The sequence below is a fragment of the Caloenas nicobarica genome, chromosome 26 (assembly GCF_036013445.1).
Source record: "Caloenas nicobarica isolate bCalNic1 chromosome 26, bCalNic1.hap1, whole genome shotgun sequence".
Classification (NCBI taxonomy): domain Eukaryota; kingdom Metazoa; phylum Chordata; class Aves; order Columbiformes; family Columbidae; genus Caloenas; species Caloenas nicobarica.
Window position 1 is genome coordinate 476,380 of NC_088270.1, and position 14,067 is coordinate 490,446.

The 14,067-nt window shown below is 59.2% G+C and overlaps 2 protein-coding genes across 2 annotated transcripts; both read left to right on the top strand.

The window, feature by feature from the left end:
* Window positions 1-8,576: 8,576 nt before the first annotated feature.
* NNMT (nicotinamide N-methyltransferase) lies at window positions 8,577-9,882 on the top strand. The gene is made up of 3 exons (XM_065652098.1): window positions 8,577-8,736; window positions 9,118-9,325; window positions 9,415-9,882. The coding sequence occupies exons 1-3, from the start codon at window positions 8,577-8,579 to the stop codon at window positions 9,842-9,844; spliced, it is 798 nt and encodes a 265-aa protein (XP_065508170.1). The 3' UTR covers window positions 9,845-9,882.
* Window positions 9,883-11,743: 1,861 nt separating this feature from the next.
* On the top strand, window positions 11,744-13,997 carry RBM7 (RNA binding motif protein 7). The gene is made up of 5 exons (XM_065652076.1): window positions 11,744-11,879; window positions 12,029-12,191; window positions 12,723-12,816; window positions 12,933-13,020; window positions 13,379-13,997. Exons 1-5 carry the CDS (start codon window positions 11,784-11,786, stop codon window positions 13,721-13,723), a joined length of 786 nt encoding a protein of 261 aa, XP_065508148.1. The 5' UTR covers window positions 11,744-11,783; the 3' UTR covers window positions 13,724-13,997.
* The last annotated feature ends 70 nt before the right edge of the window (window positions 13,998-14,067 follow it).

Sequence of the window (14,067 nt, forward strand, 5' to 3'; positions counted from 1 at the left end):
CCCAAACGTTCCAGCTGAGGTTCAAGGTTAGATATTAACCCATTTTATTTTCTTAATAATTGCCAGAAGATACAATAAACCCCCAGTATCTTATCTGCTGCCAGATTCCTAAGTGACTGAAACCTCCGATAACATTGGTGCATCAGGAGCACCGGCAACCGCCCTGCTCAGGAGATAGCCCGAATCCCTCCCGAAGGTCGGGAGCATCGCTCCGTTCCCGCTCGGTCCCCACATTCGCGTCCCGGGGACAAGGGCTGTGCTGCGGGCTGGCTCGGCGCCGGTACGGGCAGGTGGCCGGGAGGGACCCCGGTGCCCTTGGCAGGGCTGGCACGGCCACCCTGGGCACATTCCCCGCGGGAACAGCTCGATCGGCCTCCCGGGAATGGGAGCAGGCGCTCTGCAGAGCCGCTGCAGACAGACCTGTCCGCCGGGGCACACGTGGCCCTGCCAACGCCCGGGGATGCTCACGGGGGACACGGCGCTGCCACCGGCTGGGCGGCTGCTGCCCATCCCCTGACTGCCCTGGGGGTATGAAATCCCTTTGGAAACCCAGCCCAGCACATCCCACCCGGTGCATCCCCGCTACGCTGCTTCTGCTGCTCCGGGTACCCCATCCCAAGGCTGGGAAACACCAATTCCACCGCTGGACCACAAGCTCATTTCTCTTTGCTGTTCAAAAAACAGTTCTCCATGCAAAAAAAGCCAATTCCCCACTAAGCGCTCTGTCAGTGTTTGCATTGCTGCTCTCGCTACAGACACAGCATCACCAGCTCGCTGCGCAGCCCCAGTGCCAGGCAAAGGGCTCACGGGGCGGGCAGGGACCCCCAGGGACACCAAGCAAAAATGCTTTCGGAGTGGCACATTTTGGAAACGTCCCTGCAAGGTATCTGAAAGGAGAAAAAAAAAAATTACTACAACTCTCATGAAAAAAGTATCTTACTCAAAGGAGGGTGACAGGGAATTAAGGGGCAGAGCTGAACCCTGGGGGCAGAGCAGGGGTCAGGGGCACAGGAACAACTCGCAGTTTGGGAAACAGGAGGTGGAAAACAAGGTTTGAGTCCCAGCCAGCTCATGGGCAGATGCTGTATGACGGCACTGAGCAAGGCCAGCCACTTAAATACAGTTTTTCAGGTGAGAAATGCTAATTTCAGTGTTTTCTTGCAGGGCGGGAGCAGCGCAGACCCCAAGTGCTCGCCGTGCCCAGCTCTGGGGCCCGACCTCTGCCCACACGCATCCTCCAATGGACAATTCCCATTCCCAGGACCTGCCCTGGCATCAGCTGTGATCCCAGCCAAAGCTCACGGGCTCCCCAAAAGGGCTTTATTGCAGAGACGTGGTGCTGTGTGAACAGCAGGTGAGACACACGCGGGTCGCAGGCTCCTCCAAAGACACCAAACGAGTGCAACAGCTCAGATTTTCCTCCTCCCAGGGTGGGAAGAGCCCACGCGCTACTGCAGCACCAGGCTCACCATCTGCTCTTTCCACCAGCACAACGTCACCCCATCCACGACCCTCTGCAGATCGATGCCATGGACACACCAGCACCTCGCCAGGTGCCCAGAGCCGCCCCTGCGGGACCAGGTTCGGTGACAAGGGACCATGCCGGAGAGCTGAGCCCTCCAAGAGCTGCAGACTCCACTTGTGGCATTGGGTTTCCACCAAACGACAAAGAGGTGGGTCCCATCCCTCGGTGCTGCCAGCGCAACCCAGGCTCCGGGGAAGGGACGGGATGAGTGAGAGCGCTGCCTGCTGCAAATATTGACAGAACCATTATGGGCACGTATAAAACTCCCATTTGCGTGATGCGAGCCTGATATTCTTTGAATACTTCTGTCTCGAGGAATTCTTTATTTTGCCATAGAAGAAAAATGTTTTCATATTCTCTCCTGCCATTCAGACCTGCAACCCAGCGAGCCCTTTTGCCCTTGAGAGCCATAACATTATTTGTTAACATTTTTATGATGCCAAATGGTCTGTGCTAGAACGGGTGCCATTCTTTAGCTGGGAAACCATATGGCATGCCGAGTAATAAATAAGGTATTGTGATAGTTAATGAACCTAATTGCTAGCAAAGGCTTTAATACAGAGAATGTGCTGCTGAGAATTTAGCACCACATTAGAGATGCAGCAGAGCTCCTCTGACTTCTGAGGCTTAATTTAAGTTCTATATTGCAAACTCCAGAAAATAATTCCAAACCCTCCTGCTGGAAAAGCAACCTGCTGGTAGACTGTGATTATACCGAATTACTAAAATCGCAATCAATTTTATACACTCGGTTAACCCTTGCTGGGGAACTCGCCTCTCCGCGCGGCACCGGAGCCGAGCGAGCGGAGCATCGTGGGCACCGTCCTCGCCACCACCGCTCCCCTCTGCAGCATCTCCTGCGAGCGACCCCTTGTTCTGCCTCTCTGCCCACCAGACTGGAGGCCAAGCCGGGAATAAAAGCCTCGGCTGCGAGCGGTCACCGCTGTTTTGCTCCAGGACTAACTCAGGAACCGCTGTCCTTGCACCGCCGCGGCACAAAGCACAGATGCTGCCTCCGCCTCCAGCACACGGGCTCCCGGGAAGCGCTCGCACGCCTGGAGAGCAGCGAAAACAAACTTGGAACGAGCCTAATGCTATTTGTGGCTTTTTTCAGCCCCAGAGAGGGGAAGAGCTCTTCTGGCCTAATCCCAGCATCACTATGGATTTTAAATTCTATTATAATGTCTGAACCCTTTCAGCCCAGCAGAGCCTCAGACAAACTGATACCTGCAGAGATGCCGAGATGCTGCCCCTGCATCCTGGGGGGCACAGCCCCCTGCACATCAACCCCTTCCATCACCCGCCTGCACGGATGCAAGACAGCAAAGCCCATTTTGGGGACACAGCCGTCCCCGAGAGGCCACCGGCCGCGCCGGCAGCTCCTCGGAGAAGAGCAGCGCTGCTGCCCCAGCCCCCGCGGAGGGGAAAACCAGCGGTTATTGGTTTCTTCCCGGCTCTGATTCCCTCGGCCGCCCGGCAGTCACGTCCTGCTGCTGGCGGCTCGGCTCTGCGGCACCGACATCCCCATTGCGGCGCGGGGACGACCGGGGGGGCTCAGCCGCGGCCGCGGGGACACAGGGGGTCACGGCAGGAGGTGGCCGAGACCGGTGCCCAACGGGGGCATCGAGCGAGGAAAGCGCCGAGATAAAGAGCCGCGCAGGGCGGATTTAATGCTGTCCATAAATACACTTTACAATCCGGGGAAGGCTCGGCGCTAAGAGGGAACCATCGGAATATTTTATCGTGATGCAGATCGAGTGAAAAGACTGTGAATAAATAAAAGGGAAGATAATTATTTGATGGAGTTCTCTTAGGATATGCCACAGCAGGGAATACTTACGGAGAATACATATTACTAGAGAGACACAGCTATTCAAGCATCAAACTAACCTATAAATTGTCAGAGGAGAAAATTGGAGGAGAGGAATGGATGGGGTGTGGGCAGCACTCTCACCAGTAACACCAGCTGCGCCTTCCCCGGCACAAGCCCCTGCCCGAGGAGCCAGAAGGGCCGGCTGCCTCCCGTCAACATCTGTCGGGAGCGACGGCCGGGCCGCGGGGACACGGGAGGTTCCGCAGCAGCGCCCAGCGTCCGCATCTCCCCGTCAATAATTACACATTAATCCAAGGGACCTCACCGGTATTCCTAACCGCCAGCTGCAGCTGTGAATAACCCACACGCTTGTGCAAGGCCAAAACCAGCGCAGTTGCAGTGCTTGGTCCACAGTGACTCGTTGGTTATCAGACCGTGGATGCGCACGGGTCCGGAGCCGCGTGGCTCATCGCCTCGGCACGGGGCGGCCGCTCCCGTGCTGATAATGTGATGATCATGAGCAGGCAGGCTATTAATAAGTCACCTGCTCTCCCTTTCACGCTCCGATCGCACCCTTGCGGCACGGGGACCCCAAACTCTGCGTACAGACGTGCATCGCTCTCCCTGCACAGAGGGTGATTTAACACTGGGGAGACCCGACGCTGCCTGGAGCAGAAACACACCCCGGAAATTTCTGAGCAGCTTTAACAAAGCTGAGAGCAACACCCCAGGTGTTCATTAACCTTCCCCTTCCCTGGCCACAGCTTGAAAATACCACCGCCATGGTAGAGCTGCTGCGGGGAAACCTCCACCGGGTGCCAGAACCGCACGTGGCTGTTCCAGAGGTGAACTCGGGAATCCTATAACAACGGCACCGGCAAAACAGAAACCACACGGACTCCGGGAGCGAAGGAAACCTCTGGTTCCTTTATGGGGAAGGTGCAAGAGACATCCATGCTGCAAACAGCCAGTCTGGGGTAATTAGCTCATTATTTTAAGTGGGACTCACCAGTGCTTCCCCAATGCTGTGCAGGATTCCTTTAAGGCTCAGACAATAAAATCAAAAGCAACTGACGGTGACAGGTCTCTCCCTCCGCCTGCCAGAAGGGAATTGCTCAGTCACCTGCACCCAGAACGGGACTCGGTCCCTGTTCCCGTCATTAATTTATTCCCTGTGAATTAGTGGGGCCCCGGAGATGCGCGCAGCCCACCTGTTCCCACCGCCCGCTCTGACATTTGCGGCTTCGGCAGCAGGTCCCAGAGCCGGGAAACGGCCCCATAAACCATCGCTGACATGGACACGTGCGACCAGCACGGTTTTAAACAGGTCTTGCTTTCCCTGGTAAAGTCGCTTCCAATAACGCGGCAGCGGGGACGCTCAGAGCCTCAATGAAAGGTGCCCGCTCTCGTTTGCTGCTCCACAAACATCTCCCCACCCGGTTCCATCCTTTCAGCAGAGGTCATGCTAACACGAGTGCTACTCCATTTATTCCAAATGCACAACGCTACTTTAATTGCTGCCATTCTGGACTCGAAACAAATTGGCCCTAAATGCATTTTTGTGAAACAAGACATATTCAGTTAAAAGGGGATGGGAGGAGGGTGATTTTTAAAACCACTATCACCGTAATGCGGTGAAATTACCATGTAACACGCAGAGGTCTGAAAGCTGCAATTAATATCCCACACCTTGCCGAATCCTTTGTGTCGTGACAGTCCTGGAAAACCAGCGGCGGGTCTGGGCCCCAGCAGGGACCGGTGTCCCCACTCCTGCCCTGGCACCCACAGCAGCCAAGAGCAGGTTCGCTGCTGACCCGGGGAAAATAAACAGGTTTTTGAAAATGGTGGGTGACCAATCCCCGTCCAAAAGAGAAAACCCTCCAGCCAGGGCAGCCCAACGAGGACGAGCGGCCCCAGCTCAGCCGGGCGAGGGAAAAGCTGCGCTCGGAGCTGAATCACACACGATTTCCAGGCAAAGTCCCGCTAACGGGACAGCTCAGAGCACTGCGGTGCCTCGTCAGGCGCCGGGGAGATGAAAGCCTTATTTATGAGTAAGATATATCTGCAGAGGGAGCAATAAACCACAAAGCCAAGTATGAAGGTTTGCAGCAAACGCTGTAAAGTTTTACACTCCTGAAAACTAGGAATAAAAGATGCACCCGTTTAAAATAAAGTGGATAGAAAGGGTTTCCACAGGACTGTAAAACAGCCTCACAGTAGTTAATTGCTAGTTTCTTGTTGCAGCACAGAGAAATTTAAGCCAGAAAAAGAACTGTTTAAATCCGCACTGAAGAGCGGGGGAAAAGAAAGGCAAGCGAGAGGAAAAAAGAGACGAGCGCAGGGGAACGGGAACCTTTTGTTCGGGATCCTCTGCACCACGCGGAGCAAGAGCCGGCTTTTGTTCGGCGGGCAGGAGCCTGGCCGGGCAGGCCTGGGGCGAGAGCGCAGCGTGCCCCTCCGCTAATTAGCCATCATCTAACGAACATCGCCTCGATGCGCGTGCAACAGAGAAAATCAGCCGAGCACCCGCACCCTGGGGCTGGGGCAGAGGGAACAGCACCGGGACATGTTCCTCCCGGCCCGACGGGAAGCTAGGCAAGACTTTGCACCCACAAAAACGCAGGGGAAAACTCGCAACGTTTGCCACACCAAGCTGAGCGAGCAGCTCCACGCCAAGCGCCGCTGCCCCCGCGGAACCCGGTGTCGCTCCCGGCCCCGCACTGCAGAACTGCGCCCACAGACCCCAAAATTCACCCGGGAGCCCAACGAGGGGCAGCTGGCGAGCTGCAAACCCCAGAGCTGCTGTAGTGCCCCAGATGACTGCATTCTGTCCTCCAAAAGCACAATTGCCTCCACTTTTTTCAAATAACCAGCGTTTTCAACAAAAGAACAGTTGCTGCTTTCTCCAAAAACTGCGACTAGAAACAACTGCTTTTCAAGCACTTTCTTTACACGTATTTCCACAAATCTACAGGAGGGATGCACCTACAGCTCAGTCTAGCAAAAACCACATAAAATAGAGAAAAGGACGCTTTTGTTCCCACCCTCAAAGCGCACCCCATTCCCAGGGCAGCCCAGCGTCTGGCTCACCTGTGTCCCGGGCGAGGACGCGGCAGGACGGGCAGCGTGGCCGGGCTGGAGCAGCGGGGGCTCCGGTGCTGTCCAGGCTTCACCCCAAACCCAGCGTGGGGCCGGTTCTCTTCTGTGGGTGCAAACCAGCCTCTTTCACACCAAAACTGGGCACCAGCACAAACACCAGCACCCAGAGACCCTGCGGGGGCCAAACCACACGCCCTATCCCCCCGCCCTTTATAACGTTGCAGGTGCTGCCCCTGAGGAGGCCAAGGTGCCCCGGCTGGGTGACGGGGCACAGCTGTGTCCCATCAGGGAGGGCCCCCCCCCGGCAGGCTTGTTTTTGTGCCTGTGGTTTTTCCTCCCCGTGTGTTACCCGGGAAGGGAGCGCGGTGCCGCGTTCCACGATGTAAATACCGAAATGCTGTTTATATCCATCAGAGCAGCACTTAGGTGGAGATGACAATGGAGCCCACAGAGCCCTAATCACACACTCTGATTGAGCTACAAGTGCGGGGGAAAATGGAAATCAGATGTCTGGAGCGGAGAGCTCAACGCAGACGGAGAGCTGGGGGGGCAGAGCGTTTCTGGGGGTGCTCCCAGCTCGGGGGGGTCAGAGCCGGGCTGGGGACGTGGGTGACAAGGCTGAGCTCCCACTCATCAACACCCCAAGGCCCTCTGGGTGCCAGCAATTTGTACTTTTATCCCCAAATCACGTAACTCCATGAGCAAAAATAGGTTCTATGGACCAAAACGCAGGCAAACGTCACCAGGAATGCACCAAAGCCGCCGAGCATCAGTGGCTGTGCCGCGTTACAGACCCCAGCCCAGAAAATAAAGCCAGACTCTGGCAAGGGCGTGCATTTAGGCTCGGCCCTGGGGCAAACTTGCCTCTCCTCCACCTCCCGTTCCTGTGGCGGTGCGGAGATTTCAGGCAGGGGGACAAACCCCCAGCATCACCAGGGTTTGTCACAGCTGGGGGTGGCAGTGCCCATGGGCTGATTTTGGGTGACATCCCGTGACACAGACACTCCTGGGTCCGCCTGCTACGGCCGGGGCGCTCTAAGGGGCCGGTGGCTTCAGTCACCTGTAGTTGACTTTGCTCTTGAAGAAAACCACTGTAACACGTCCGTCTTTCAGGCTGATGTCCCTCCCTTTGAGGCTTCACACCCTGGGCAGCGGGTTTCACGCCGGTGAGTGGGATGCAGGTTTGTTCAGCAAAGCCACCTCGGCACCTAAAATAGCACTTATTAGTCTGGGGACAGTATGGTGGCTCATCGCCCGCCACTCCTAACGACACATTTGCAATAAAGCAAATGTCAATTATACAGATTCGGAGTCAGTGACGAGCCTAAAGCCCTTTGATCATTTCGGCTCCGGCTGGGCGAGCAGGGGAGGACAAGTCGCTGCGGGACGCGCTGAATCGCAGGGCTCTGCTGCCGCTGCGTGGCGGGGACGGCGAAGAGAGCTCGGCCACCGCGGCCACCGCGGCCACCGCGGCCCCGGGACGTGGCCAGGGCTGCCGGCACCCCGGTGCAGCAGGGCCCGCATCGCACACGGCGCAGGCAGGGGCCAGATCTGGGGCAAAAACTGGGTGCCAAGGCTGAGGGTTCGCTGGTTTTCAGAGTGAGGAGGTGAAACTGCAGCTTTCCAAAGGAAACCTGAGAAAAGAAAATGAGAAAGCAACCAAATCACTGGAAGAGCAGGGGAGTTTTGGCAGGCAGGTGGCAGCGAGTCCTGCTCCCTCTGGGACAGACGCTGCCAGGACATCTAATCTGTTCAGAGCTCCTGGCCACGTTGCGTCACTGAACACGAACACCCGGACCTGCTGTTAAGCGGCGCAGGTGTCGGATGCACTAACAGAACTTACGGAGCTGTCGGCTGCGCCTGCTGGTGACCCCAGCTCGCGCTGGACTGGTTTATTGCTGTCAATTACTGGCAATCCAGGGACAGGCAACATAATCCCAGTTATTGCTGTTAATTCCGGCCATTTGCATGGGGGGCTGTGTGCTTGGGGCTGCTGGGGGATTCAATAGTGAGTTATCAGGGAAAAAGTGCAGCTGAGTGCGGAGCACAGACCCTGCCCGCGAGGAGGAGGAGGCGGGAGGGCGGCCGGGGCTGAAGTCCAACGTGGGGCAGGAGCAGTGAGTGTGGGATGGTGGCACCATGGAGGCTCCGGCTGTGTTCACGGGCGCTGAGGAGTACGAGCGGAGCTTCGCCCCCCGGGACTACCTGAGGGAGTATTACATGCTGAGCGACGGGCAGGGCCGGCCCAACACCTTCCTGACGCAGAACCTGCGCTGCCTGGCCAAGGTGTTCGCGCTGGGTGAGTCCCGGGATGGAGATGTTTGCGGGGCCGTCCCCGGGCAGTGGGACGGTGCCCTGCACAGAGCAGGTGATACGCTGGGTATATGCACACGCACGGCTGCTTTAACATAGATCTATACGTGCAGGCACCTCTACCTCTGCATAGGGGGTGTTGGCGGCTGGAGTTGTCCCAGCTCCTGGACACGGCACCAAGCACAGCCTGGGCAGGGGGACGGGGGTGTCCCTGTGCAGCTTCGGGCACTGTCCCTGCTGGGGACAGGGCTGTGCTGGGATCCTGGTGCTCAGGGCAGCATCACCGGGCTGGGGGAGGCTTGGAGGTGGTTCTGCCCCAAGACACAGTCTCTGTCCTCACCGGGATGTTCCCGCTGCCCCGCACCAGAGGGGCTGGGGGGCGACACCCTGCTGGACGTGGGCTGCGGCCCCACCATCTACCAGCTGCTGTCGGCGTGTGAGCGCTTCCAGGAGATCGTGGCCATGGACTACACGCCGCAGAACCGCCGGGAGCTGGAGTCGTGGCTGAGGAACGAGCCGGGGGCCTTCGACTGGCGGCCGGTGGTGCAATACGTGTGCGAGCTGGAAGGGGACCGGTGAGTGTCCCACCGCGCGGCCACCGACCCCGGCACAGCGGCAACACGACCTTGCACGTGGCCTTTGCCTCTGTTTATTTCCCCACCAGGGAGAAGTGGGCTGAGAAGGAGGAGAAGCTGCGCAGGAAGGTGAAGCAGGTGCTGAAGTGCAACGTGACCAAAGCCAACCCGGCAGAGCCCGTGTCGCTGCCGCCTGCAGACTGCGTCCTGTCCGCCTACTGCCTGGAGGCCGCCTGCCCGGACCTGTCCACCTTCCGCCGCGCCCTGTGCAACATTGCGGGGCTGGCAAGGCCGGGGGGGCACCTGGTGCTGCTCACCTCCCTTGGCACCACCTACTACGGCTTCGGGGAGCAGGTGTTCTCCTCCCTGCGCCTGGAGAAAGCCGCGGTGCTGGAGGCCGTGGAGGGCGCCGGCTTCGAGGTGTGCTTCACCGAGCTGCTGCCGTACCCGGCGGGCACCGGCCGCACCGACTTCCAGACCACGCTGATCCTGGTGGCACGGCGACGTGGCACCACATAGCCCTGTGCCCGAAAACTGTGGCGTGTCCGGTTCCCAAACCCACCGATGTACCTTGTACCCTCTGCCTGAGAGCAAATAAAGAGCTGCAGCAGCGCCCACAGGCTGTGATCGATGGACACACACACAGAGCAGCGCCGCTCGGGTGACACGGGAATCACTCCCACATCCCCTCTGCCACCCCCTGGAGCGCAGAGCTGCCAACACCTTCCCCCTTCCAGCCACGACATGTTTTTGAGACCTAAATCTGTTCTTATGGGAAAAAGCCTGGCTGCAAAGGCAGTGAGATTGTCCAAAGCCAGAGCTGTGTCTGTTTTCTGGAGCAATCCTGTGAGTTCTGCCCAAAGAGCTGGGGGAGAACGGGACGGAGCGGTGGGAGCAGCACTCAGTCCCCAGTGCTCACAGAACCGGGACCGACTGCTCCCTCCAGCAAACCTCTAAAAACTGCTGGACCACGCACCGCAGCCCCCGCAATCCGTACCTGCCCGGCGAGAGAATGGGGCGGGAAGGGCTGGAAGAGCAAAAAGGCCATAAAACAGAAGCAAAAAGGGGGAAAAAACGCAACAGACCCATAAGAGCTTGCTGTGGAAAACCCACGATCATCTCCCGTTCCCTCACTGTCCCTTTCTCCCGGTCTGGGCTGCATGACACTGTGACTGGCACCTCCGGGGCCCGTCCTGGCACATGTGGTTTGGCAGAACGCAGCTGGTGCCGGTGCCAGCGCTGGTGCCAGTGCTGCACGCACTCCCAGCCAGTCCCACAGGGACCTGGGGAGGAAAAAATGCTGGGGAAAGTAAACGAGGCCCCAGGGAAATTAAGGCAAAGTGGAAGTCCTGGCAGAGCGAGGTAATAATTTCCTTTCTGAATGAGTAACTGTTTAGAATTTAACCAGGCGGACGCGATTAAGCCAAATGAATATAAATTCTAGGTGCGCCGGTAAGTAATGAAGTGAAGAAAATGAACAGCGCCTAATTAACAAGAGAATAGGATATGCCATAACGTGTCGGGGCCTAATGAAAAATGAAGGCTCGACTTCCCTTTCAGAACTTTTCCAGATGGAAAACACCCATTGTACAACCAGTGCCTCGAGAAGCACCCGGGAGACAGCACCGCCGAGAAGAGTCGTGTGCGATCAGGCGACGGGAACCGTTTCCGAAACACTGGAGAGGTGACGGGCGAGTGTCCCGGGCTCTGCCCTGACACAAACCCCAGTCCCGCTGCGGTTTAACGGCGCTCGGGGCGGCTGCAGGGGCAGAGCACCGTGGCGATGAACCCACGACCACCACGGGACGCCCCGTTCTCCTGGCGCCGTTTGTCGGCCCCAAAGCTCCGTCCGTGCTCAGTGCGGTGCCGGTGACCGTGGTCACACGGGGGTTCCAGATCCAGCCCCGGGCACCGCTGGGCTCCGGGGTCAGGGGGGACACCCAGGGCTGCTGCCCCCCCGTCCCCTACCCCGATCAGCTCATCCGGGGCTCCTGGCGGGGCGCTGGGCTCAGCACCGTTCGGTTTCTCCGGGGATGCTGCCAGGAGCGCGGAGATACCGGGAAATCCAGCACGATCCGGGGCCTGTCGCGGCCGGGCCGCACTGTCGCGACAGCGGCTCCACCAGCGGGGGGTCCCTGCTCGCAGCCGCGGTCCCGGCGGCCGCACCCGGCGCTCGAACAGCTCCGCGCTACAAACAGGATTTATTACACGTTACTAATTAACTACCGAGGCCCTGCAGAACGCAGCCCACCCCGCCTCCTCCCCCCGGGGCCCTCCCGCAGCCCCCGGCCCCTCACTCGGGCGGGACCCCCCACTCCCCCCGGAAGCCCCGAGCTCGCCGCTCCCCCCGCTTCCGCCGCCACCGGAAGGGGCGGGGCGGGGCGCGCCGGCTGACGCACACGTGACGCGGCGGCGCCTGCGCAGTGCCGGTGAGCGCGCGCCTGCCCGGGCCGCGGCGATGGGCGCGGCGGCGGCCGAGGCCGATCGCACCCTGTTCGTGGGGAACCTGGACCCCAAGGTCACCGAGGAGCTCATCTTCGAGCTGTTCCACCAGGTACCGCCGCCCAGCCCGCGCTTTGCACCGGGGGGACGGCGGGGAGGCCGCGGGCGCCGCGGCGGGGCGGGCGCAGGGCGGGCTACGGCGGCCGCGGGAGGACAAAGTTGCGCGGGCCGCGGGTTGACGCGCGCCGTGCCGCCCCGCAGGCCGGCCCGGTGGTGAAGGTGAAGATCCCCAGGGACCGGGACGGGCGGCCCAAGCAGTTCGCCTTCGTCAACTTCAAGCACGAGGAGTCGGTGCCGTACGGGCTGAGCCTGCTGAACGGCATCAAGCTCTACGGGCGGCCCATCAAGATCCAGTTCCGCTCAGGTACCCGCCCGAGGGACAGGCAGTGACCCCATCGCCGGAGAGGAGCCAAATGCGCCAACCCCCGCCCAAGTCCTGCAGGCTGCAGTGTAACGGGTTAAACCGCACACACTGCTCCCCGCACACCCAAGGAACAGTGATGTCACAGAACCGTGGTGTCACTGGGCGCGTGTGTTTTTCCCCATACCTCAACATGGGACCTTCTGTCCATTATGGCCAAGCATAGCCCTGAGCTGAGCCTTCCAGGGGTATTTTGTTTAATTATTCATCTGTACCCCTGAAGGCTCTTCAAAAGAACCACGCGGGCAGTAACAGTGGCTACTGCTGTCAGTTCAGTGACGTGGGTTGGCCAGAATATTGCTGCCTGATCGCGCCTTTCCCCTAGGGTGTCCTGGTTTGGAGAGAGGATCACGCGCTTTAGCAGATTCCTGACAAAACTCGGGAGCTGATGAAGCGTGTGGCAACTGTCCCTTTTGTGCCCAAGCTCCTCAAGCTGCCGTTTGTTGGTCTGGTGACGTGTTTGTTTCTCCGCAGGGAGCAGCCACGCGTCTCAGGACGGGAACCCGTCCTGTTCCCCGCACGGTGCTGCCACTGCCAGCCCGGCACACCCGGCGTCCTCCTGCGGCAGGTATGAGTCCCAAGCACACTCTCTTCCCTGCGGAGCAAATGCTGGAATTCCCGGTGCCCCTCGGCCTGCGCTGCTCTTGTGTTGGTGGCTAAAATTCCTCATGTTTCTCTCCGCAGATATGACAGGAGCCCTGACGGCATAGCAGCAGGATTCCCGTCGGTGCAGAGGCCTCTGCCGCCCGACACCCTTCAGCGGCAGGCAGTGGTATGGTGTTGTCTTGTGCCCGTCATGTCTGCACTTGGCTGGCAGCACTGGACAGGGCTGTCCCTGGGTCCCAAGTGCTTGTTTGCTGCATGATTGCGTTAGGGAACGTGCTCCTGGAGTGTTGAAATCACAATTCCAGGAGATGAGCAGCTCCTGGTCCTGGCGTGGCTGATGTGGGGAGGGTTTTGAGCTGCAGATGAAGCCATTGCTGATAGCGAGACATCAGTGTTTAGTCTCATTTACTCTCCTTTTCCCCCTATTTACCGTGATGGATGCGGGGGCCAGCGCGGGGTCTGCATTCCCCCAGCCCCGCGGGGCTCCAGCATCCCATCCCCAGCCCTCTCTCCTCTTGTTGCAGCTGAAGAACGTCCCGTGGCAGCACCCACCGCCCTTTGGAAAATACGAACCGCACGGATTCTCCTTCCCGCCCCCCCCGCACGCGTTCCCCCCGGCGCCGCGGCGCCCCGAGCTGCCAGCACCACGCAAGGGCCGGCTGGGCGCCCACCCGTACCTGCCCGAGAGCCGGCGCTTCGGGGAGCGTGGCAAGCGTGAGGAGCTGGGCGCGGAGGAGCGGGACGGCGAGCACCGGTACCGGGTGGGCCGCGACGAACCCGCCTACGAGGAGCGGCAGCGGGACAGCTGGAGCCACGACTACCGCAGGGACGGCTATCGGGACGTGCGCTGGCACCCGACGCGGCACTGACCGGCGCAGGACTCATGGCAAAGGAAAACCCGAGCTGTTTCCTACTGAGTATATGTATAGAAAATACAAACCCAACCCTTCGCGGTTACCTTTTAACGTTTGTAAAACTCCAAGTGGCATAGCCCTCCAAAGCCTCTTGATTTCAAATGCGTTAACTCTGCACCTCAGGGGTTTCTGTGGGGAAAAGGTGCGGCGGTTCCCAAAAAAAATCAATGTTTTTTGTGCTGCGTGGAGAAGGCGCAGGGGAATTTTTGTAGTGGGTGGAGGGGGGGGGGTTTCACCCTTTTAAGCCGAGCTGAGGTGGGGCGGATGGATTCTGGCATCCAAAATCCGGTATTTTTGAT